This window comes from Epinephelus moara, chromosome 21 (assembly GCF_006386435.1).
Source record: "Epinephelus moara isolate mb chromosome 21, YSFRI_EMoa_1.0, whole genome shotgun sequence".
NCBI lineage: Eukaryota > Metazoa > Chordata > Actinopteri > Perciformes > Serranidae > Epinephelus > Epinephelus moara.
The window spans coordinates 21,606,545-21,632,453 of record NC_065526.1 but is presented as its reverse complement, the minus strand read 5'-3'; the positions used below and the strand labels follow the sequence as shown (position 1 = coordinate 21,632,453).

The following is a 25,909-nucleotide window of genomic DNA, read 5'->3' as shown; positions in this document are numbered from 1 at the left end:
TGCTACTCTCTTCTGCCATGGCGAATTGAGTAAACTCTCATTACGCCTTCGCGCGGCGCATTTAAGGGCGAGAAGAGGGGCTCATTTGATTGGTGTGATGTGTGTAAAACCCACTCCACGCCTTCTCTCCTCCCTCTTTCCGACTTGCGCAGGTAAGAGGGACGGAGGTGGGAAAGAGGAGTAGCTGCGCCAGGTGCACGGTGTGCCGAACTTACAAAATCCGCCTGGCCACACCCAGTTGGCAAAACACGGGTGCGCTGCGCCCCCGCCTTGCCCGGTCTGCGAAACTAGAGCCCCTTGTGTATAAATGTCATATAGTTAGTCAACCCCCTCATTAAATTCACCATCACCTCTGTTGGAAAGGAAATCTGTATCGTAAGCACACCATCTAAATACAGTAGTTTCAGCATTTTTTGAATACCACGTGATTTGATCACCATGTGCCATAATTTCAAAGTCTGATTAGTCCATTGGTTCCCTGTTCTCTCCAGTCGTTCCATCAGTCCCTTGTCCGCCATTACAGACTGTAGAGGAAACCCTTCCACAAGTCCTGATTCCAGGTCCTTCCAGTTTGTCCTGTAGTCATTGTTACACCAGTAGAGTAGAGTTGTTAACTGGGCAGCATAATAGTAGTTCTTTAAGCAGGGGAGGGACATTCCCCCATCTTCTTTTGCCAGTTATCGACTCTGGCTACCTCTGTCGGCAGGTTTCTGAAGAGATAGAGTAGGCGGGGAAGGATGTTCATTTTAATAGCACTAACTCTTGAGCTAAGACTTAGGAAGGGAATAAGGCTCCATCTGTGCAAGTCAGATTTTATCTTGGTTGATATCGATCCATAATTAGCCTGGAAGAGCTTTGAGAGGTCCCCCGTGAGCGTTATTCCCAGGTATTTTATTTCCTCATTATCCCAATTTAAATTGCATGTTTCTCTTAAATTCTGTGAGGCCTTAAAGTTTGGGGTCATTACCTGTATTTTAGAAATGTTTACTTGTATCCAGATAATTTACCAAATTCACGTAGTGCCAACATCAGCTCAGTTAATGACCTCTCAGGCTCCCCCAGGCAGATCAACACATCATCAGCGAACATTGCCACCTTGTGTTCTCCTCCAGCTATTACAATACCCTTGATGTTATTATTTTGCCTTATCAGTTGACTTAAAGGTTCAATAAATAAGTCAATAAATAAGTCAAAGAGGAGAGGTGAAATTGGGCAGCCCTGTTTAATGCCGTGTTTCAGGAGAAATGGGTCGGAAAGACCCCAATTGATCTTAACACGGGCTGCCGGTATATCATACAGGGCTTGAATGAAGCTGTTATTAAAGCCAAACTTCTCCATAACCTTATACAGGAAACCAATCTGACTGATTCAAAGGCTTTCTCAGCATCCAAACTTACTATCATTGATTCAGTATTGTCCTGTTTTATTTGTCTAAGAATATGCAAAGTTCCTCTTATATTATCTGCAGTCTGTCTGTGACAAATGAAACCTGTCTGATCTAAGTGGATAAGATGTGGGAGGAAATTATCTAGTCTTCGTGCGAGAATGGATGTGAACATTTTATAATCCAGATTAAGAATGCTGATTGGTCTATAATTGCCACATTCCAGCCTATCTTTTCCCTCTTTGGGAATAACTGAGATTATTGCCTCTCGCCAAGAGGGAGGAATCACTCCTTCTTTTTAAGATCCAATTAAATTTTTTGAGCAGTATTGGGACTGAATCAGATCTCTGGGACTTATACTGTACCACCCAGTATTGTACCATCTGCCCCAGGGGCCTTCCCTGTCTTCAATTTAGTAATGACTGAGTTGGCGTCCTCAACTGAAATTGGTCTTAATAGATATTCATTTTGTTGCTCTGTAAGAGTAGGTAACATCAGGGAGTTGAGGAAGGTATCAATGTGGTTTCCCTCTGGGGCCTGTGGTTGAGAATATAGCTCTCTGTAGAAAACCTCAAAACATTCCTGAATTTTCTCCATTTTATTCTCCAACGTTTTCGTTTTGGGGGATCTAATTTTAAGTATTGTACTCTCCTCCTGCTGTTTGCGTAATTTATAAGCTAAATATTTTGTTGATTTGCCCCCAATCTCATAGTACTTTTGCCTCAGGAAAAGGATTTTTTTCTGAGCTTCTTGTGTGAGTATGTCATTAATTTTCCCCTGTAGTTTCCTTATTTCCTGCTTTAGGCCGGGGTCAGTGTTGCCTGTGTCAACAAGTATATTTGGTCAGCTTCTGCTCCTTCAGTTTGTTTTTTCAAGTGGGAGGTAATAGAAATTAGTTTCCCTCTCATTACTGCCTTTAAAGTGTCACACAGGATTGCTGGTGATACTTCTCCCATATCATTCACCTCTAAGTTCAAATAAATTCAAAGAAATTTGTGCTCTAGAGAAAGGATCCACGCTCAGTGAAAAACCTCCTAAGCCCTATGATAAGCTATTATGGCAAGGCTTAACTATACAGACCAGTGAGCAGTGATAACTAACATGTCTTTGGGGTCATCAGGTGGGAAGCTCCTTTCACCAGTGTTTCATCTAGTTGGTCTCACGGCACCTCCAGGAGGCTAGACAGTGATCTCTGGCGTCCCAGAGACACTCCCCTAATGCCAGGTCTCACTGCTGCTTGCACCAACCCAATAACCTCCTTTACCTTACTTACACATGGCTTTCTCAGCCCAAACAGCACTGCCACCTTCAACAAACCCAGGCTCCGTACATGCGAGCTCCATGTAGAAGCAGTGCTGATACTACCTTTCCTAGCACATTCACATTACCCTATTTCACACACTACATAGCATAACTACAATGTAAGCTAAAGTTAAAGGAGATAGAGAAGATAAACTCACAGGATCAGGACCTAAGCTTTTTTCTTTCATAGGCTTCTTCCCCTGAGTCTTCCCAAGGAACTGTCAGCTCAATGAAATAAACTATCCGTTGACTCACTGACCACAACACTAAGTCAGGCCTCTGCTTGGTACAAACTATTACCTGGGGAAAAACAAGCTTTCCTCCTAAATCTACTTGCATTTCCCAATCACAAGCACCTTCTAGGCGGTAACACCCTTGCCTCCTTACTAACTTGTTACATCTGTATTTCTCACCCTCACGGACAAACTGAATTGCTGAACACCTATTCTTAAAACCTTCTGAATTTACCAATCTTTGTTTCCCTTCGATGCCTGCAGCTTAACTTGTCAACACCTGGTTATGTCGCCATGTATTCCGGCCTTGTGACAAGCTAACTTTACAGCCTGACAAAATATGCTTTAAGGTTGCGGTACCTGAACACAATGGACATGATGGGTCCCCATTTACCCACAGTTTTAGGTTCTGGGGCTGGTAATTTAACATCTCTGCCTTGTCCCCATATTTAAAGATGGGTGTGACAGTGGCCACCTTGCACGCAGACGGGAACTCAGACTGATTGAATGACAAGTTAACCAAATGTGTGTTGGGATGTAACAAGGCATCTCTGTGTGACTTTAAAAAGTTAGTGTCTAGTCTATAATCATCCTTGGCTTTTGAGCTTTTGAGGCCATTGATAATTTTGTCAAAATGACCACCGAAAAGCCTTTTAAATTTATGTCTGGAGTCCCATACTAACTTTGCTTGATTAAGCATCTTCAATAGTCCCACAGACCAGAATTTTTTCATCACGGGATTCCTAGGCTTTCTGTTGGGTATAATATTAAGTGTGTCCGTAGCTGATGGGGGCGACAGGGCTGGAGACTCACCACTGGCTCCACATTGTATTAGTCCTGCTGAGTGTCCATCTTGATGGTCTGAGTTGCAGCTGGGGGCCCGGGCTGAGAGTGGGTCGCTAGCCCATGCCAGCACCTCTGTAGCTTTTTTTCCGCTGCTTTAACTGTCTCCTTTCCTTAACTAACTTCTCTATTTCTTTCTGCTGCCTAGACTTACCTGACTGTGCCCTCTCACCCCTCTTTCTCTCATGCACCCCAAACCTCTCTGCACCATATAAGTAAAATATATCTCCCATCTTTTCTAACTTTTCTATTGCATTTCCTCTAAGCCTGCTTAAGATTACTGACAAATCTCTATTAACTATCACCCATTCTTTACTTTCATTTGCCTTAGGCCATCTAACTCTAACCTTTTGCTCCATGGTTCTCTCTCTGACTGGCATACTGACCTCAGTGTCACCTGCATCCCCTCTTACTTCCTCCTCCTCCTCCTCAGTCATCCGACTGACTTCTTAAGAAGTACTGATCAATGCAGCTACTCTGCCCTTTCTTTGCCACACACTTCTTCTTTCCCCGATGAGTTCTGAAGCCTTTTATTGATGTTACTTTCTGCCAGCTGCGAGGACAAACCTGAAGCATCCTGTTTTCGATTGTGCTACTTTTGTCCTTTTACAGATGCGCTTGCCTTGTCCTGAGTGCTGCAAATTCTAGCCCTGGTGGATAGGTCCGTGCCCCCATCCTTACTGAGTCACAGATCCAATGCATAGTCATGTCCGTTCCAGTGTCTGTTACCGTGTAATCCACCTGCAGTAGTGAGGCTTAGCAGCAAGGCTGCTAAGCCTCACTACTGCTGCCATGGGTTGCTAGCCCATGCCAGCAACTTTGGAGTCTTTTCCCTCCTGTCAGCTGTCTTCCCAAGCGGTCACATGGTCTTTAAAGTATTCTTTAATGTCATTCTTTATTGGGGATAGAATCATTGGATCGTTAAGTATGTGTGAATGTAATTTCCAAAGAATTTTGCTTTTTTTCCCTTTCCGGAGACAGAGACATAGAGATGGGTCAATGGTCTGACAAGTCTATTGTTCCAATATTACAGTCTCTTATCTTAAAGCTATCAATGTTAAACATAAAGAAATAGCCTATCCTTGTATATACCTCGTGTGGAAATGAATAATGTGTAGTCGTAGTGTAGTGTGTAGTGTAGTCTCTACCTGTTGGGTGAAGTTCCCTCTGCACATCAATTATGCCCATTTCTTCCATGTATGATTTAACTTTCCTCGTAAGTGCTTTATTCGAACTGGTTACTCCTGAGGAGTCAAGATTGTGGTTTAGCCGTATGTTGAAATCTCCCCCACATAGAACCAGCCCCTGAGCGTCAACCATCAAATCAAATATACATTTGTAAAGTGGCCAGTCACTCCCTGGAGGAATATATGCATTAATCCTCTTCCTCTTCCAAGATGGCTGCCGAGGTGCAGACACACAGTTTGGCAGGTCCTGTGTGTTTGCTGAAAAGGTCATCCAAAGAGCGAAAAAGACCTTGGATTGTGCTATCAACGTCTTCCTCTGTTGTGTGGATAACTCTCTATCTTCTGCTGAGTTCAACATGTCCAAGAAAAAGGGACAGTCAAACCCTGTATCCAGCCAGATGGAGTCAGCACATGCTGTTCACAAGAGTACTGGACTATGGCCATGCCAGGCCACCCCCAGGTGAACAGGAACAGGCTGTCACAGGTAGACCACTCCTGGGTGTTTTTAATCTTTTGCTGATACTTCTCTTGGCTGGTGATGTTGAACTAAATCCTGGGCCTCAATCTTTAACTGGATTAGCCCCACGGCTAGCTGGACCACTTCCAGTGCTAGCTGGGCCTCTACCTCTGCTAGTGGGGCTAACACCACTGCCAGCTAGGCCTCCACTTCTACTAGATGGGCTAACACTACTGCCAGCTTGGCCTCCACCTCTGCTGCCTGGGCCTCCGCCTTTGCTGCCTGGGCCTCCACCTTTGCTGCCTGGGCCTCCACATCAGCTAGCTGGACCTCCACCTCTGCTGCCTGGGCTTCCACCTCAGCTAGCTGGACCTCCACCTCTGCCGCCTGGGCCTCCAACTCTACTGCCTGGGCCTCCGCCTTTGCTGCCTGGGCCTCCACCTCTGCTGCCTGGGCCTCCACCTCAGCTAGCTGGACCTCCACCTCTGCCGCCTGGGCCTCCACCTCTGCTGCCCGGGCCTCCACCTCAGCTAGCTGGACCTCCACCACCTCTGCTGCCTGGACCTCCACCTCAGCTAGCTGGGCTAACACCTCTGCTGGCTGGGCCACCACCTCTGCTGGCTGGGCTAACATCTCTGCTGGCTGGGTCTCCACCTTTGCTAGCTGGGCTAACACCACTGCCAGCTGGGCTTCTATCTCTGCTAGCTGGACCTCCACCCCTGCTGCCTGGGCCTCCACCTCTACTGCCTGGGCCTCCACCTTTGCTGCCTGGGCCTCCACCTTTGCTGCCTGGGCCTCCACCTCTGCTGCCTGGGCCTCCACATCAGCTAGCTGGACCTCCACCTCTGCTGCCTGGGCTTCCACCTCAGCTAGCTGGACCTCCACCTCTGCTGCCTGGGCCTCCACCTCTGCTGCCCGGGCCTCCACCTCAGCTAGCTGGACCTCCACCTCTGCCGCCTGGACCTCCACCTCAGCTAGCTGGATCTCCACCTCTGCTGCCTGGGCCTCCACCTCTGCCGCCTGGACCTCCACCTCTGCTGTCTGAGCCTCCACCTCTGCTGCCTGGGCCTCCACCTCAGCTAGCTGGACCTCCACCACCACTGGCTGGGCTGACATCGCTGCCGGCGGGACCTCCACCACTGCCAGCAGCTCATTCAGACTCCATCAGCAGTGTAGCGGTGGTGTGAGTCCAGGAGTGGGTTATGCCTCAGAAACCCTGTGTTCAAAAAACAACGATCTGCAAATCTATACAGCACCCTTAACCAAGCCAAGGTAATCTGGGACCCACAATATAAACCAAGAGGTCTACTTGATGGACATTTAAATATTAGAAGCATTCTGCCCAAGTGTGACCAAATTCATCATCTATTAAGTAACTCGAACCTGGACTTTTTATGTTTGTCTGAGACCTGGCTAAATATAAATTCACTGATGGCTGGACTGCATGTACCAGGCTATAATATCTTTAGGAAAGACCGGGTTGGAAATCGGGGTGGAGGGGTAATATTTTATGTAAGGGAACACTTAAAGTGCAAACAGATAGAATGGGTCTGTGTACACAACCTTGAATGTATCGGTCTTAAAATAGCTCTCTCTCCACAAATGTCGATAACGCTGATTGGGATGTATAGAACTCCATCAGCCTCTAATGCTTTCTATGCGGAGCTTCAGGCTCTACTTAAGGAATGTGATACGAAAAATGTTATCTTGCTTGGAGATTTAAATATTAACTGGCTTGACAAATCGAATCGGAGACAGTTAAAATCACTATTAACTAATTTTAACTTTACTCAATTAATCAAAGGTCCTACTAGACTAACTACTTCCTCTGAAACATGCATAGATCTTGTCTTTTCCAATAAGTGTGAGAGAATTCAAAAGACGTTCAATATGATCACAGGTCTGTCAGACCATAACTTCATTCTGTTCTCAAGAAAGCTATCTAAAAATAGATTTTCTTGTACTAAGAAAACAATATCAGAGCAGATGAGAGTACCGAGGAGGGAGATTCCAAATTTGACACAGGCGCTAAACAATATCAATTGGGATAATTATCTCACCCATAATCATGTTAGTGACAATTGTAATGTATTCATGACTGTTATCCAAGACACAGTGTCTGCATTTACTAGAAAAATTAAAGCAAAACCATCAAAAAAGAATCACCTCCCGTGGTTGAATGAAACCATACGGACATTACTGAAAAAACGAGATCATGCTCTTAAAATATCACTTAAAACGAAAAGGGTGAATGATAGACAGACATTTACTTCTCTTAGAAATAAAGTGGTAAAGGAAATTCGATTTGCAAAAGCAAATTTTTTTATTAATATAATTAGTACTGCAAGAGGAAATGCTAAAGAGATCTGGACAAATATTAAAAAACTGATGGGAAATAGTATAGTGCACAGAGAAATTAGGGAGCTACAGCTAGAGGAGAAAGTCATCCATGATCCAAGGGACATTGCAACAACTTTGAACGATTACTTTATAGACTCAGTTAAAGAACTGACTCGAAGCAACTGCCCCCAGATAGAATACCACCCACCAATGCCACTGAACGCCGACAAACCCTTTCTTAATCTGTGCGTAGTGTCGCAGTCACAAGTTGATAAAGCTGTGTGTGGCCTCAAAAGCTCTAAAGCCAAAGATGCATTTTGTATGGATGTAACATTTCTAAAATATCACAAAGAATCTTTCATAGCACCCTTAACTACTATTATAAATAAATCCATAAACGAAAGTTCCTTCCCTGAACCCTGGAAGTGCTCTGTCATTACACCAGTCTTTAAGTCAGGTAATCCTGCAATAACCAGCAACTACAGACCGATAAGCATACTTCCAGCAGTTTCCAAAGTCATGGAAAAAATAGTAGCGGAGCAAATTGTAGATCATCTTAACAACAGTCCATATACCTTGAACAGGATGCAATTTGGCTTTAGAAAACATCATTCTACTGAGACAGCGGTTTGCTTCTTTCTGGAAAACATACAATAAAAGCTGGATGCAGGTGGTGTCATTGATGCTGTTTTCATCGATCTCAGAAAAGCGTTTGACACCATTAACCACCAGATACTGTTGACCAAACTGTCTAGTTTTAACTTCTCCCCAAGTACTCTGAATTGGATTGAATCATACATATCTGCAAGATCACAGTGTGTTAGGATACAGAACATGAAGTCAACATCACGTAACAACAATCTCGGGGTACCGCAGGGGTCAGTGCTAGGTCCACTGCTTTTCAGTTTGTTTATAAATGATCTGCCAAGTTGTTGTCCTTCGAATGTCACCTGCCAAATGTATGCCGATGATGCTGTTCTGTATGTCCATGCAAAGGATAAAAAACACGCTGCGCAAGAACTGACAGATGCTATGACAAATGTGTATAACTGGCTTGAGAAATCCCAACTATACTTGAACATATCCAAGACTGTGTGTATGTACTTCTCAAAAAGAGCAAATACTGACAGTGATCCCAACGTTTCTGTGCAAGGTAAACCAATTGAGGTGGTACAAGAGTTTAAATACTTAGGAATCACTCTTGACTCACAACTTCTTTTTAAACGACAGATAAAAAACACTGTGAATAGAATTAAGTTTACCTTGTCTAACTTTAGGTTTATTAGAAACAATCTAACTCTTGAGTCAGCAAAATTGTATTTTGATACTATGATCATGTCACACATGTCCTATTGTGTAACAAGTTGGGCATCGGCCTGTAAGACGACACTAAAGCCGATTGAAACAGTTTATAAACAAGCTCTGAAAGTATTGGATAAAAAACCAAAAACGTACCATCACTGTCAGATATTAAAAAAACATCAGCGCTTAAGCTGGGACAACACTGTTAAACACACCGACGCTATCTTGATTTACAAAATCTTCCAAGCACCTCCTCCATTACAAGACTTTGTGAAAAAAAACTCAAACAGATCAACAAGAGCTGGTTCTAGAGGTGACTGTGTAGTTCCTTTTAGAAAGAGTGCCTTTAGTCAAGCCACTTTCTCTGTTCGTGCTTCTCACACCTGGAATTCAATACCAAACACAATACGTGAACTCCCGACTCTGACCTCTTTTACCAAACATCTTAAAGCTTGGCTATTGGAAGAACAACACTGTTGCCACAACCGTGCCTAAACTTGTATATTTGTTTAATGTTAGCTAATTGTTGGGGTACCATCCGCAATTTCTACTGAGTACATACATAAACATCACTGCTTTATTATCATTACTACTACTCCCTCTTCCCCATTAATATTTTCACTATTTATTATATCTTTATTTACTTTTTAGGTATTAGGGCTACGTGCAAGGCAAGACGCACTTTATATTCTTAAAAATGGGTACTCCCAGTATCATATAATTGCCATTGCTGGTATTTAATTAATGTAATATGTATTGAGTATTGTGCATTTAAAATAGCACTTTATATTTACTGTGCAATCAGGCAATCTGCAATATAATTACGCACCTAACACTTTAACACTTCAGCACTCTGCACTTTAATCAGCCCTTTGATATCTAATTTTAGCATTTAACACTAGTGAAATACGTATGGTCCCCTGACCCTTGGCCTGTATGTTTCATGATCCACTATACTGTTTCATTGTTCTTGCTTCTCTTTTTTATTTTCTGTCCTATTGTGTTTTCAAGGACACGTTTTCTCTCTCTGTAATTACTCCTCCTGCTCATACTGGCCATGAAGGCTAACTGTTCTACTTGTTGTTACTGTTGTTTTATTGATTTTATTATCTTATGTTGTTGACATCAACCTGCAGAAGGGACTAAAGATGGAAATTAGCCGTCGGCTATAATCTTGCATATTTACATGTATATGTTCATTAATATGTATTGTCCCTGTTTTAAATAAATAAACTGAAACTCAATCACTGTTAATTCAGTCCCTTCTATTTTCCCTGTAACCTCAACAAATCTGCCTTCCTCATCACTGTTTACTGACATGTGTTCATAATTGAGTGTATTAGAAATAAGAGTGGCTACTCCCCTCTCATGGCCTGACTTATCCGAGGAGGGGAACACATAGTTGAAACCCATTCCCTTCAATTTTGCATGCTCAGACTGACTCAAGTGTGTCTCCTGGAGGAGCGCCATTTGAGCTTTTTCCTTTTTTAAAACTGACAGTATCTTACGCCTCTTTATTAGATTCAAAACCCTGTTTACATTAAGATAAATTATTTTCACCAGTCCACTTTGCATATGGCAATAAATAAAACAACATGATCATACACCCCTAACCCTGGCGAACTCCCTTTTAATAGAACAATAAAAAGAAGAAAAATGCAAAGAACAAACAAAACCGGACTTCCCCCTTATTCTTGAGGGATAACCTCAAAATCACTCCCTGAGTTAGAGGACCCTCAACCAAAATGACAGTCTAAGATAAAAGGAAAACAAAAAACCAACATTATTGCCTACCAAACTAAAACTTAATCTCAGCTTTCAGATAAAAATGGAGACGACTTTTGAAGGTATGATGGAAGAATTAAAATCTCCCCTCCATCAATGCCTGAATGTGACCCCACCTCTACATCTGAAGGAGCTAGGACATTCTAATGCACGTCTTGTTCTACTAAGTGAAGGTACGTCATTAAATCAGTCTGAATGGGTTATTCATGACTGTGCACATGTTTCAAATGGTATTGTTTGCTTGAAAGAAAGCCACAATGGCAGTGTATGATGCACATTCTAACATGTGCACCTATTGTTTTCTGTATAAGCCCATACACTGGGTGTGAAAGACATTTTAAAGGGAAATATTATACTTTTTACACCAACACTTTTATTTGACAGCTGCAGTTAGTTTGACTTCACGTGTAAAATATCAACTCATGATATGACGCATTTTTATATATTAATAGGCCCTGCAGAAAAATGTTTGCAACAGTCTAAGAGGATCTTCCTATTGTCTTCCATATTGCCTCTGATATTTAGGGCCATGTTTGTGGGAATCTTTATAATGTAAATTGCTTTATTTAGTCTTTTTTTTCTCTTTGTCAGACAACATTGGCGTATGTATGCATAAAGAAAAAGGATCCCCTGATATGATCAGAGTGCTCGATTGTTTGACTGGTGAAGACGAAGCAGTGGATGTGAATGTGTTGGCAGCCAGGTAAGTGTTTCCCAGCATCAAGGAAGCGCTCTGAGGAGATACTTTTTTTCTTTTAAATTCCTGTTTACGGAGGCATTGGGAACGTTAATCATTGTGATGACTGATATTGGATGCCTGTAATCACTGTGTGCCTGCATTTTAGCTTCCAGGCTCAAAATGTTAAATATTAGATAAATAAATATGACATTAAATCAGGTGAAATGTTTTCTAGAATCAGACATTTGTAAAATCGTATGCATGCATGATCTCTATAGAAATAATCAATTTGGATACCATGTAGCAACTCATAATGTAATAATGGCTCATAATGTAATAACGCTTCATAATGTAATAACAGAAATGTAATATAAGTTCATAATGTAATAATCGGCTCATAATGTAATAAAATCATGAGCGTATAACGTAATAACAGCTTTGTGCATAATGTAATGTAATAACTTATTACATTATGAGCCTTACTAGTGCCACTCGTAATAACAGCTCATAATGTAATAATGGCTCATATTGTGAGAAAAGTGTTGCATTATCATCATTTTTAGAGTGCACTTAAGGGCAGAGGTCTGTGTTTGTGTTTGACTATGATTTGTTTATAGGTGGTGCAACAGTAACCAACTCAAAAGCTGGCTGGAGAAGAGGGTGGATTAGGGAAGAAGGAGGGGGACTGTAGTTCATGTAGTTTAAAAGAGCATTTCCTTTTGTTTACTATTGCTACAATAAATGCAGGACACAATAACTTCTACAATAAAAACACATTTAAGATTGGTCTTTTCAAATAAGTAAGTGAACACTCTTTCCTTCCATACAACCTAGTGAAGACCTTCCAGTCAAAATGTTGCTGTTATTTTATTGTTGGTCTTAATGCCAATTTAATAAAGACTTTTAATAAGCATTGTTTTCCTACTACTTAAGTTAAATACATGATAGCAGCGTAACATATTCATTCAATTTACTTTATTTTGGAAATTGTGCAAGAATGAGAAGAGCGTTTTAGAACCATGTAATAACAATGGGCCAGCTCAAAAGTTCTTAAAATGTAAACACAGCCTGTCAGGACACCCAAGTAAAAACATAAGTCCAAATAAATTTAACTAAACAATATGCATAAATAGTACATAACAAAAATCAAGTCCAGGGGGCTCCATTTGCGGCAGTAGCTCAGTCCATAGGGACTTGGGTTGGGAACCGGAGGGTCGCCTGTTCGAGTCCCCGTCCGGACCAAAATATGGAGCGTGGACTGGTGGCTGGAGAGGGGCCAGTTCACCTCCTGGGCACTGCCGAGGTGCCCTTGAGCAAGGCACCGAACCCCCCAACCGCTCGGGGCGCCTTACCAAGGGCAGCCCCCTCACTCTGACATCTCTCCACTTTGTGCATGTATAGGTCCTGTTTGTGCATGTGTGTCTTTCGGACCTGTGTGTAATTGACAAGCAAGAGTGAAAACATTGAATTTCTCCTCAGGGGGATTAATAAAGTAAATTAACTTAAACTTAAACTTATTGCGTCCAGCCACTCTGTATAACCGACTAATACTTATGCAGCAGTCTTCATACGTCATGATATTTAAACTTTCCACCAACTGCTTACCTGCAACAATCAGACAGTGGAAATGAGCATGGCATTCTCGAAGGCCCAAAATACCTAACATGGGTGCCACGTAGTGGCTCAACTTTATACATCTTACATAATAAAATGTGAGAATGCAATTACGATTAAATAATTCTTGGTTTCACTAATTTCGTTTACTATGCGCTGAAACCAATGCTGTTTGCTTTATTTGCACCTTTAAGATGTAAAAATGATGAGAATGCAACACTTTTCGCACAATATGAGCCATTATTACATTATCAACTGTTATTACATTATGAGTTGTTATTACATTATGAACTGTTATTACATTATGAACTGTTATAACATTATGAACTGTTATAACATTATGAGCAACACCAGGCTCATAATGTTATAAGTTATTACATTATTACATTATGCGCAAAGCCGTTATTACGTTATGTGCTCATGATTTTATTACATTATGAGCCGATTATTACATTATGAACTTTTATTACATTTGAGTTATTACATTATGAGCCATTATTACATTATGAGCCATTATTACATTATGAGTTGCAACATACCATCTTTAAATAACAATCTAAAAGTTGGTTCAGTTATATTTTAATGAAGATTTGCATCAGAGCATGTAAGCAGTTTCTGACCTGCCGACTGTTGTTTACAAAATCCTCCACAATGTGTAATGTTTATTTGCACCTCAGTAGGCATCTTTTTTGCCAAAACCACACCAAGCTGTGGCAAAATAGGTCAATATTTTTTTCTGGTTAAATAAAGGTTAAATAAATAGAATAAAACACTATAATAATCACCATAATAGTTCAGTTCTTCTGTGGTCAGGAGGTGTGTTCAGGTGTTTCAGGTGGGAAGAAATTCTTTGTAACAAAGGTCAACATGTTTCAGGAGTCACAGGACTCATCATATATCATGCTGGAGGACTATAGTTAAAAATTAGCCTTTGGCTAACACTGGCACATTTACAGCAATGTTCATTAATGTGCACTGTCCTCTAAATAAATAAATAATATAAAATAAAATATAATAAAAAAATATTCTCTGGCTGCAATTTGCCACTAAAAGTTAAATTATCCCCACCTTGTAGTTTGGCTGCACTTCGCCACAGAACCAAACTGCCCCAACTCGGAGCAGTTGCTGCATCTAACTATAGCCACTGTGTAGCAGCTCACTGCAGGCCGCACTTTTTCTCCTGCTTGGTGTGTTTTTGCATCATTGTCTCTGTATACTACAGCATACAGGTACTACAGGGTTTTTTTTCTACAGTTTCAATAGCAATTTGTATTTCGCCTGCACAAATAGAGACAACAAAGAGCCAGTCAACCCTTGTTGTTTAACACAGTTATGAGTGACACATGAAATATAGAGAACAGATGTAGCAGCAGTAAACTGTCTGAATTGTGTTAAGTGCACTAATGAATAGAGCCACAATGTTGCAGCTATTGTGTTTTCTTTTATATACTGTAAAATTTACAGCACCATTTTTCTAAATGTTATATTTAACACAGGACTGGTGACCAAAGAGATGACCGGACATTTGTCACAACCAGGACTCCAAAAGAGGCCATATTGGTAAGTTTGTCTGTCTCATGTTAGACCGTTTGTTTGTTTGCTTGTTTTTGTCTGAGCTATCCTCCCACTAGTTTACTGTACCTGACATAGTTTTCATATGATGTCACACAAATGATGTCACACAAATGATACACAATGCATGTTAAAGAATGGATTACTATGGAAGCATTGCACATCATACGCTCTTAATAAGCCATTTAAAAATGTATGTAAAGACTTTTTTCAACAAAGTAACAATAGGACACACTTACAATATTATTTGTGACTTGAATTTTTAATAGGTGCTGATCGACACAAGCTCCTCCATGGAAGAAGAGTGCTATGGAAGTGCAGGAATAAAGAAGATTGACGTTGTAAAAGAGCTCTTTGACAACTTTGCAACAAGGACCATGGCTTATGATTTTTATCACGTCATCGGCCTCGTGAAGTTCGACTCCCTGGTGAAAATTCTCCACACGTTTACCGAAAATCTGGAGAAGTTCAAGGTAAAGTCAAGTGTTTGATCTGTGCTATCTTTCCTTTATTGTAGAAAAATTTACAGCTGGCCTTAATGTGATAATTAACCTCCTTTTACATTTGTAGGAGCATGTACGCAACATTGAGGCAAGTGGATGTACTCTGCTGTATGACGCCCTGCGACGTGGGGCGATTGAGTTAGAAAAGGTCAAGATGAGGTTCCCAGAGTGCAGACTTCGCATCATCTGTCTCACTGATGGAAATGATTCTGGGTACATTTATTTCTCATGAATTGAATGTGCATACTGTGAGAAGTAAAACAAAAAGTAACAGTGACTTGAAAATATCAACTAAAGTTTCTGATATTTTTAAGCGAGCTGATGTGATCATCTCAATTCTTTCCACAGATCCTCAATAGAGCCAGATGTTGTTACAGCCAAACTGCTGAAATCTAACATCATTGTGGATTCAATCCTTCTTGGAAACGTGGAAAACAATATGCTGCATGGAATCAGCAATGCAACCGGTATGGCAACAAAGACTTATCCCTCACAGATTTAGTGTGTAGGCTTTAGTGACATCTAGAGGTGAGATTGTAGAACTAAAACTTCTCCCATGTGCCAAGCGTGTGGGAGAAGTATGGTGGTAGATGTAAAAATGTGGTTGGCCCTATCTTGAGCTAGTGTTTGATTTGTCCATTCTGGGCTATTGTAGAACAATACGTTAACACAATAATTCATATTTTCATGTGATTATAAACTAAAAAAAACATAATTATGAATATTATATACAGTCTCTGCCACTAGATGCCCTTAAATCATACATACTGGACCTTTTATTGAATCCCTGTGATGTACTTATTAAATCATTGGTCAGGAGTGAAAAAAATAATGCCATAGGGGTACTGTACATAATTATCTATGACTGACTTTTAGGGTCATGAAGAAACTGAAAATTCAAAAGATCTCATTTCATTTGCACAGTGGTGCAGTTGTTAGCATTGTCACCTCACAGCAAGAGGGTTCCTGGTTCAAACCCAGGGTGGGGGATTCGAAGACTGGGCTGGAGGAGCCCTTTTATGTGGAGTTTGCATGTTTTCCCCATGTCAGCATGGGCTTTCTCCGGGTACAGCGGCTTCCTCCCACAGTCCAAAGACATGCTGGTTAATTGGTGACTCTAAATTGCCTGTAGGTGTGAATGTGAGTGTGAATGGTTGTCTGTCTCCGTGTCAGCCCTGTGATAGTCAGGGAGTACCCTGCCTCTCGCCCAGTGTCAGCTGGGTTAGGCTCCAGCCCCCTGGCGACTCCTAACAGGATAAGTGTTTATTGAAAATGAATGTATGAATGAATTATTTCATCCAAATCACAGACGTAAAGTCTTGTTGACACCAGATAACTCTAACTACTGTTGTAACATTTTAGCTTGTCACCTGGAGGCCCACTATAGTTCTTGGCTGAAAGTCTGAAAGTGATGTTTCCTTTACAGGGCTGGTAGAGAGCATATCTAAACTAAGCACAAAAAGTAAGGAAATTTGTGTTTGGTAGATTATTTGATTATTTCTTTGTTGTTACAATGCCTCTTGGCAAAAAATCTTATGCCATTGGAAAGCCTGTTTATTTCCCTTTTAAATGTTGCCACATTTGTAAGGAACATGCATTGGTGGGATGAGCAGCAGAGCTGAGTATGTGGGAAAAATTTTCCAAATCTTCTCTGCCAATGCCAAACAGTTTTTTTTTGCTATTGCTATTGACTCTGGTTTTGAGCTTCTGGTACCCCCAGGTGCTGACATCCTGTCATGGTAACATCATTTGGTGGAGGCAATGGGATGGTGTGGGGCGGCATCTCCCTCACTGGAAAAACGAGGCTTGTCATCATTGGAGCCGATCTCAATGCAGAGAGATATCGAGATGAAATTCTGTAACCAGTGGCAATCCCAGATCTCCACAGTCAAGAATTCTATTCTCCAAGATGACAACGCTTGCCCCCACAGAGCGGGGTTTATCAGAGACTACCTCCACAATTTGGGAGTGGGATGGCCTGCCAGCAGTCCTGACCTCAACCCCATTGAACACCTGTGGGATCAGCTTAGGCGTGCTGTTCGTGCCAGAGTGAGCAACACAACCACGTTGGCTGACTTGTGACAAAAGCTGGTTGAAGAATGGGATGCCATCCCACAGCAGTGTGTGACCAGGCTGGTGACCAGCATGAGGAGGAGGTGCCAGGCTGTTGTGGCCGTGTATGGTTCTTCCACATGCTACTGAGGCTCCTGTTTGTTAAATGAATAAATTGTTAAATTGCCAATAGGTCTCATTTCTTCAGACTTCAATCATCCAATCCACCAAACAACACCAAACAAGAGTCAACAGCAAAAAAAAGCTGTTTGGCATTGGCAGAGAAAATTTGGCAAATTTTTCATGGGTGCAACCCACATACTCAGCTCTGCTGCTCATCCCACAAATAAATGTTCCTTACAAATGTGGCACCATTTAAAAGGGAAATAAACAGGCTTTCCAATGATATAAGATTTATTGCCAAGAAGCATTGTTACAACAAAGAAATAATCTACCAAACACAAATTTCCATACTTTTTGTGCTTAGTTTAGGTGTGTGCATCTGTGTTTTTTTAGCTCTTGTGTTATAGTCCGCATCTTGTAAGGTAGGAAACGGTATTGTAACTCAAAAACATGTTTGTTTTGATGGACATGGATGTGTACTCTAACAGATCTCTACTCAGACACTTAATATTTTCTCCACTGCACATCCACGTTGCTTCCAGGTGGCTGCTGCTTCAAACCACAGACAACCAAAGAGGGTCTGAAGCTCTTTGAGATTGAGACAGTTCTGTCTTTGGAGCAGAGGAAACTCAAGGACACACTTGATTCATCTTCCATCAGTCGGGTTAGTTACTATAGATTATTTGTCCACCATTATGTTAGATGTGATATGAAAATGAATTGCATTACTGTTAAAGCCAGGTATAACCTTTGCACATTGTGAGATATGCTAATTAATTTGTTGCTGTCATTTTATAGCATCGTTTGGCAAGCATCTTTACTACTCAAGGGTATGACGACTGTCCAGAGACGTCCTTGCCAAGCCAGATAAACAGCAAAGTGACAGTGACAGAGTGGTGAGTGATGGAAGCAACAGTCCCATAGAGGCTGATAATAAACCTGGTCAGGTAAAGTTACTATAACCGTATCCAACTGGTGACCACTTTTCACCTGCTGTCATACCTTTTGATTTAGAGTGCAGAGAATGGGCTGACAAAGTGAGAGGCATCTTTGTTTAAATAACTGATTACACTGACAATGTTTGCAAAAAATAATGCTGATGATCAATGTAAACAAAACCAGACTAAGGCCCCCATCACACAAAGCATTTTAGCAGCTGGAGGCGGCTTCTTGTAAATGTTTTTAATGAGAATTAAAAATATAAATTCAATCTATAAATTCAAAACCATGATGATTATAATAATATATTTTTTACTGTATATACTTTGCTATAATATTTACTTACTTTTAATAAATTTTAGAGTGTTTGTAATAACTTTAAAGCACTAATAATCTTTCTGAATAGTGCTCTGAAAAAGAAGATAAAGGGTGGGAATTGGTATAATGACAAACGTGTCCTGGAGGAGATGAGGAGCCTTCACTGTAACCCACATCCCTTCTTCAGGGTCTTTCCATCAGAGTCAGACTTCAGTAAGTGGCATGTCCTCTCATTTCAGTGTAATGTATTTTTTTTGGGGGGGGATTTTGTTTGTCTGTGTGTTTGCATTTTTTCTGGGGCCCACAAATGGCACAAAGTTTAGTTTTAGCTATGTAACATTGTATATTTTATGTGCAGAATGTACACAATGTAAACTGGGATTCACAATAAGCAGCATTTCTTGTTTTCAGGTACAGTTTTTTTTTATCCATGTAAATATGTAGCTTTAAATAGCAACACATATTATATTTTCAGGTTGTATCCATCCCATTCTCATGAACACGATGTCTCAGGAATCTCTTGAGGAATTTCTTTAAATTTGTCGAAAAACATCCTCTTGCACTAAAGGATGAACTGGTTAGATTTTTTTTGTTTAACCTTTATTTAACCAGGTTAGTCCCATTGAGATGGGGGATCTCTTTTTCAAGGGAGACCTGGCCAAGACAGCAGCGATACAGTCACATAGTTGCAGTTGACAGTAATTAGAAAAACATTTACAAACACAGAACAAACCCTCATACAATCAGATAGAACATTTACAGACCGAAAGCCTAGACTCCAAGAATTTCACTCTCTCTTTAAAATCAGTCAAAGGAATCAGTGTATCTAAGTGTAGTTCAGACTGAAGCTTGTTCCAAACATCAGGAGCTGAAAACCTAAAAGATTTCTTTCCTAATTCAATCCTTATCTTTGGAAACAACCAGTTTCAAAATGTCCATGTAGCGGAGATTGTGACTTCCTTGTTTCCAGGTTAATAGTGAACTTAAATAAGAAGGATGTCTGCCCAAAATTGCTTTGTAAATGAAGATATACCAGTGACTGAGGCGACGAGCAGATAAGTTTACTTTCCTGAGAGAACACAGTGATGAGTGAGAGAAGCACAGTTCGTAATGAATCTCAGAGCCCCATGATACACTCTGTCCAACAGGTGAAAACAATGAGCAGGTGAGCTCTCTACCTCTGTGCTGCTGCAGGCTTGTCAGCAGTTCCCTGTACCAGAGAGTAGCATGAAAGTCAAGAGTGCTCACTCTGCAGCAAAATCTGGGGACCAAAACATCCTTAGAAGTTCACTGCACAGCACACTGACTAGCAAAAAAACTGCTAGACTTCTCCGACTTTCAGGGGCAGCCCTATGAAGATGTGTGTGAAGCGTTCACCATTCACAAGAAATACACATAATACATTTCATTTAATTCTTCAAAGTCTTCACAGCATATTAGTCAGGACCGAGAAGGATATAAACTGCAACTTGACAGGTTGGCTGAGGCATATATACACACGGAGGTAATTCTAGTTTCTTATCGTTTCAGGGTTCTGGAGGATCCTCATGCAAGGCCCTCCCGACACGCCATATAAGAAAGGAGTGTTTGAGCTGTACTGCCAGTTTGGTCCAGACTACCCAGCGAAGCCTCCAGTCGTGCGTTTTGTCACACCTGTATCCTGCCAAATACAAATGAATGACAAGTCTTTGTGTTTCTGTTGTAATATGTAGACACACACTGTGGTTGTTCATCACTGATAAAGTAATGTTGTCTGCCCAGAATGTGTGTGTGTGTGTTTACTTAACACAATGACAGGTGTACCACTGCAATGTCAACAGCGTTGGCCGCATCTGCCACAACATATTCGACCGCAACTACAACGCTCACATCACCATGAGGGAGATCCTGGAAGCTGTGTATGGACTGCTCATCATCCCTGAGCCTGATGATCCACTGGACAGGTGACATATATATATATACACTCAGTCATAAGTATGTCACTGTTATGGGCACTAAAGGGCATTTTCGCCAAGAGATATTTCTTACGTTGAGGATGTTTTTAACCCATTTTCACTCTGTTCTGTTTATTCAAAATGTTACGCACAGTAAAAATCCGTCACAGAGGTGTTGATTCAGCATTGTAGAGCAAACACTTGAATCCCATTTGACTCCCTTTTTTTCTTTCAAAGCATTTTGGCAGAAGAATTCCTGACAAGCCGCAAGACGTATGAACGAGAAGCTGAGAAACATACAGAGAAAAACGCAGGAATCTCAATGGATGACATGGAGAAAGTAAATGGGTTCCTTTATATTAAATGTGTGCTGGTCATCACTTTTATTCTTACAGTTTAGTGCCGTACAGGTTTTACTCACCATATTGTTTTGTACTGTTTTTGTTTTTATTTAAAGAAACTGGTGGAGACTGTGCCTCAGTTTATACCCCAACATCTGATCTGTCCGCTCACCAGGAAGATGTTTGTCGATCCTGTGAAAACAGTGTATGGCACTGTGTATGAACGCAAGGCCATTGAGGAGCACCTGAAGCAGTGAGTTTATTTACTACTGCTGACACTAATTAAGTGAGGTGTGATTACCTTAGTGACTGACAGTTGTTAAGAAACTACACGGTTGCACATGAACTCGTCTTTTAATGTAAAGTTAGCATAATGAGCTGACTGTACTTGCAGACACCAGTACGACCCAACGGCCGGCCCGGGACATGAGCTTGAAATGAGTGACATCACGGCGGACCAGGCCATGAAGAAAATGGTGATGGATCATCGTTCTCGGCAAATCCAGATCGAAACTACAACTGAGTAGTTGGACATCAGGTTCACATGACAAAAATAACCAGCTGCTTTTTATATTATTCTGTACAAGCTAATTCATATTAACACATTATCCTGTTAGTTAGGGGCAATTCGTGTGTGTTGTTCTAATTATTTCACTCCTGCCTCAACGTCACTTCTTTACATGAGCAGTTATTTGTTTCCTCTGTTGAGACTTGTGTTTGGAGTTCATTCTTGCTCTTAACTTTAGATTGTTCAGGATGCTTTTTCCATTTTGTCCTGTTTTCTTAGTCACTGTTTTAACAGTTAAATATATTGCATGGAAAATTTGAAATAACTTTTTTGAAGTTTGGTAAATCAAAGTGTAAGTTCATTGTATTTGTTATAATAGTGATCGCAAGAGAATAAAGCATGAGAGTGATTGAGACATTTTTTTCATCATTTTCAAATTTGCAGAAACATTTGTTTTTGGGGTTTTCCCCCCCAAGTAATCCCTGTAAAAGCTGATCTATGTTGATGTGCTATTAAGTCACACATGGGATTTTTATGTCACCATGCTATAGCCGAGTCTGTGTGAGTGAATGGAGAAACTAATATTTTTCACCTGTTTTTATTTATTTAAGAAAGGAGTAAGGGACAATGCACATTAATTAAAATGCACACTTGGATCTGTTATGTAAATGTGCCTGATTTAGTCATACAGGCTAATTTCCATCTGCAGTCCCTGACTGAGCACATTTTAAATAATTGTATATCTCTTTATATTAAGTGTTTCAACATTTCATATACGGTACACAATTTGCATACAGTTGTAATTTGCATTATGACAGTTTGTAAAGTTTACAAAATTATAACCATTAAAACTGTTTTGGGGGATAGATGGAATGATGTGATCATCAAAAAGGTCATTATGTAACTGAAAAACACCAACTTCTTACTGATAACACTGCTGAGGACAAAAATATGGGTAAAAGCTTTAAGGTTGACATAAATTTGATTATTCTTTTCCAAAAATGACAAAATAGGGACTCACCAAGACTCAAGTAGTCAGTCATTACTCAGATATAAGGCTACAGCTGTCACCTACATTTGTGTACAGTAAGTGGCTTGGGTGATTTTTTTGTTTTAATATTATTTAGTATTATTAGTAGTAGTAATATTATTGGTTTTAATGATGATGATGATAATGATAATAATAATGATAATAATAATAATAATAATAATAATAGCAGTACCCACGTCTACTCTTATTCTCCTAATTTATACAGTCTGGTTCTACGTCACGCCCGGGCACCAAACAAGTGAGGAAATGGGTCACTCTTGTTTTCAAATTAAATTTCCGTGCATTAACAAAAATGTATGAATTGCATTTCAGAACTATGCATGATATAAAGGGGCAATTTTACAACATTACAAACTGATATATTAACAGATAAACCCCATTGCACGTGTTCCTCCGCTTTGTTAATGATTTAACGTCGAAACGCCGCCGTCAGTTATGCTTTTATTTTGAAGGGTCAAGTCGGAAGTGCTTTTAAATGCGTGCCTAAACTTTCCGGTTTGACTCCATGCTGTTGGACTGTGTGCAGCACTGAAAGCTGTGGACTCGGCTGTTTGAGTGGAAACAGGAGCAACCAGACTGCAGGTGAGTTTTTATTAGTTTACTACTAAAAGTTTAAACTGTTAGTATGTTTACTTTGTCAATTTGTTTACGTTCACCGTAAAGTTAGACTGAAACTATCCTTACTACGTCAGTAGGTAGTTTTACTCCAGAGCTGTCAGCGTTTATACCAACGTTAGCTTAAATATAAAATCATAAAATGTTACAGCATTGATTTAAACTCTTGTGAATGATTTTTCTGACAAAGAATTACTCTTAAACTGTAGCGCCGTTTACACTAAACTAAAGTAACTTCGTGTTCACTCGCTCTGCGGTCACTGCACTGATTTATTTAGTTCATTAATTAATTACGATTTATGTAGCTAGTATTTATCTCAGAAGTAGCATAGCATTTGTAACACCAACTTTACTGGATGAAGTTAGTGTCTACACTATTGTTAAATGTGGTAATCTTTTCATTGACTCCTAACTGATCATGCTTTGACAAGTTGAGCCAGCACCTGTCTTTCCTGCAGAACCTGTTCACACTGAAGTTTAAGTCAAAGCTGCTCGCAGAAATGTTAACACTGAAACTGGTTCTGAAACGGTCACATTGAATCTCAGTGGATCTGCTATCTGTAGTGTAATGCACCAACACACTACATGTTTAAGTGGTGAAACACTATACTTTCCTGCTATGCCACTTATGTCAGAAACATTAAATGCCTGCATAAAAAAGGGTGAGAATTATTCCTCTTATAATAATTGGCCATTATAAACATTAATCACTATGATCTGTTTGCTATTCCTGCTTTTGAACCATTCAGAATATTAATAATATGTTTAACACTGTTAATAAAAGACAGAAGTGCTGAGACAAATTTGGACAAATGAATCCTTCTCATAAGACTGAGAGGTGCAGACATGTCAGTTTCCTGGAGAATCTTCACTTAGACCTGCAATACATCGGGAACTAATAAAAGCCACAACATGCAGCCAGGGGCGTAAATATAGGCAGTGCAGTTGCACTGAGGTCCACGGGGTGGGGGGGCCCGTAGAGAGAGTGGTTTGAGGCCCCGTTCTCTCTAGAGCAGGGACCAGTCCCTTGCAAGTGTAAGGTATCAGGAACATGCTTATTGGTTGCGGGAAATATATTGCTGTTCAAAAGTTTAAGGTAACCCTTTGTAATGATTTATTTCGTCTTTCGTCTCCCACAAGCCCTTTTTAAACAGGAATTGTGCAAATTTGCAGGAAAGCCCAATCAGTCTTTTTTCAGCATTGGCAGTATAAAAACTTTTGTTCATACAGAGTGCGCCTTTTTCGGGGCAATGTGAGCAAGTAACAAAACGTGTAGCTCAGCGTGGGAGGGAAGAAGTAAATTCTTACTTTGTCATTTTCTTTTATGGAAGGTGGGATTATGATGAGTGAAAGCTGTTACATAAATCATTAACATTCACTTTTACTTCTGCCTCTTATAAAAATGGATTTTTTGATTGTCAGATAACTTGAATCAAACACCATAACCATCATATAGCTACCTCAGCTCAGCTTCTTCAGTTACATCCCACCTTCACATCACAGTGACCCCCTAACTTTCTCTGCTTGTGTTCCTTTCTCCAGGGAGATGTGGTGGGTGCTGTGGGTGCTCGCCATCTTGCTGGCTATCTTCTGCACTTTCGATGTGTGGTACTTCCTCAGGGCAGCTGCTGTGATCATCCGGGCCTGGTTCCAGCCCCCAATCTGGGATGTCACCGCAGAGCAGACTCGTACCGGCCGGGTCACTACCAACGACATCGACATGTGCCACATGAACAATGCTCGTTACCTCCGAGAGTGTGACTTTGCCCGCTTCTCTCTGTACATGCGTAACGGCGTGTTCAAGGCGCTGCGAGCACTCAAAGCTTCGATGGTAGTGGGGGCCACCACCATCCGTTACCGCAGGGCCCTGTGTATAGGTGAGGGGTACGAGCTGCGGAGTCGCATCGTCACTTGGGACGACAAAGCCTTTTTCCTGGAGCAGAGATTTGTGTCAACAAAAGATGGGCTGGTGTGTGCCGTCATGTACTGCAAGCAGAGCGTCACACGCAGCAGCCCGGACAAGATCATGCAGCACCTGTGTAAGCGAAAGGTAAGGAACAAATAAATAAACACACATGCAAATATGTCACCTTTAATAACTGAAGAGCACTGAGTGTATGGTGTGCTCCCTGCAGGTGGAGTGCCCTGAGTTTCCAGAGGACCTTCAGCACTGGGTCAACTTCATCTCTGCCAGCAGCCAGGCCCTCAGAGCCGAGAGCGGACTAGATGAGAAGAACAAATGAGACATTGCATGGGCAGCTTTACGGTTGGCTCTTTGCAAGAAAGCTAATTTACCATCTCAGGATTAAAAAGACATTTTTCTTTTGTTTACAATTACATGGATTCAAACACACTTGTGCCTACAGATGTGAAAACAAGCTTTCCTTAGACTTATGTCAACACTGGAAGAATAAGCACACCAGATTGTTTGGAGAGGCTAACATGTGATTACTAACTCAGTAATAATAAAGTAATATGATTGTATAAAGTGTATCTTTGTGTATTATGGCAGCAATAAATAAAAACGAATTTAAAATCATATTGATGCACTCGCAGGGAAGAATCCAACAGGTCTCAGTGAACATTGTAAGGTACCAGAAACCTGCTTATAACCTGTTATATTAATGTGTTTCTTCTTTCCCTAAGTAATGGCTACTTTAACAGAAATAAAAATTGTATTAATTAGAAACCAGATGTATTATTTACATTTGAAATAGTTTTGACCCCAAAAAGAAGAATTATTAAATGATTAAAACTTTAATTTAGTCGATGTCTCCACAATGTTGTTTGATGGGAGAATACTTTCCATTCCTCCCACAAATACACT

At 40.8% G+C, this 25,909-nt stretch overlaps 3 protein-coding genes across 6 annotated transcripts in view; 2 read left to right on the top strand and 1 right to left on the bottom strand.

Moving 5' to 3' along the window:
* Positions 1-21,831, top strand: part of LOC126408879 (uncharacterized) — a 35,019-nt gene extending 13,188 nt beyond the window's left edge. For both annotated transcript variants that reach the window (XM_050074638.1, XM_050074637.1), the window contains exons 12-25: positions 10,864-11,006; positions 11,425-11,536; positions 14,623-14,686; positions 14,968-15,171; positions 15,269-15,414; positions 15,550-15,668; positions 17,919-18,040; positions 18,175-18,272; positions 18,722-18,846; positions 20,164-20,288; positions 20,431-20,576; positions 20,805-20,907; positions 21,025-21,161; positions 21,303-21,831. In XM_050074638.1, coding sequence (XP_049930595.1) covers positions 10,864-11,006; positions 11,425-11,536; positions 14,623-14,686; positions 14,968-15,171; positions 15,269-15,414; positions 15,550-15,668; positions 17,919-18,040; positions 18,175-18,272; positions 18,722-18,846; positions 20,164-20,288; positions 20,431-20,576; positions 20,805-20,907; positions 21,025-21,161; positions 21,303-21,435 — 1,777 coding nt within the window. In that variant the 3' untranslated portion in view covers positions 21,436-21,831. The remainder of the gene's footprint in view (positions 1-10,863; positions 11,007-11,424; positions 11,537-14,622; positions 14,687-14,967; positions 15,172-15,268; positions 15,415-15,549; positions 15,669-17,918; positions 18,041-18,174; positions 18,273-18,721; positions 18,847-20,163; positions 20,289-20,430; positions 20,577-20,804; positions 20,908-21,024; positions 21,162-21,302) is intronic.
* Positions 5,235-8,395, bottom strand: LOC126408882 (uncharacterized abhydrolase domain-containing protein DDB_G0269086-like). 3 transcript variants are annotated; one of them, XM_050074646.1, is made up of 3 exons: positions 6,286-8,395; positions 6,208-6,222; positions 5,235-6,144 (listed from the first exon to the last, which is right to left on the bottom strand). In XM_050074646.1, the coding sequence occupies exons 1-3, from the start codon at positions 6,520-6,522 to the stop codon at positions 5,605-5,607; spliced, it is 792 nt and encodes a 263-aa protein (XP_049930603.1). In that variant the 5' UTR covers positions 6,523-8,395; the 3' UTR covers positions 5,235-5,604. The 3 variants fall into 3 exon arrangements, with proteins under 3 accessions (XP_049930603.1, XP_049930601.1, XP_049930602.1); XM_050074644.1 differs by having other exon boundaries at positions 5,236-6,222; XM_050074645.1 differs by having other exon boundaries at positions 5,238-5,784; positions 5,890-8,393.
* Positions 21,832-22,951: 1,120 nt separating the features above from the next.
* Positions 22,952-25,793, top strand: LOC126383144 (protein THEM6-like). The gene is made up of 3 exons (XM_050033587.1): positions 22,952-23,049; positions 24,625-25,132; positions 25,218-25,793. The coding sequence occupies exons 2-3, from the start codon at positions 24,629-24,631 to the stop codon at positions 25,323-25,325; spliced, it is 612 nt and encodes a 203-aa protein (XP_049889544.1). The 5' UTR covers positions 22,952-23,049; positions 24,625-24,628; the 3' UTR covers positions 25,326-25,793.
* Positions 25,794-25,909: the final 116 nt, after the last annotated feature.

What these genes read in the sequence shown, in the direction of transcription:
- LOC126408882 (XM_050074644.1), bottom strand. Translation starts at nt 6,522, where the DNA reads ATGTCAGCCCAGCCAGTGGTGGTGGAGGTCCAGCTAGCTGAGGTGGAG. An exon ending in CCCAGGCAGCAGAGGTGGAG is followed by an intron (nt 6,223 to 6,285) that starts GTCCAGCTAGCT and finishes GCTGATGTGGAG; the next exon opens with GCCCAGGCAGCAGAGGTGGA.
- LOC126383144 (XM_050033587.1), top strand. Translation starts at nt 24,629, where the DNA reads ATGTGGTGGGTGCTGTGGGTGCTCGCCATCTTGCTGGCTATCTTCTGC. An exon ending in AGCACCTGTGTAAGCGAAAG is followed by an intron (nt 25,133 to 25,217) that starts GTAAGGAACAAA and finishes TGCTCCCTGCAG; the next exon opens with GTGGAGTGCCCTGAGTTTCC.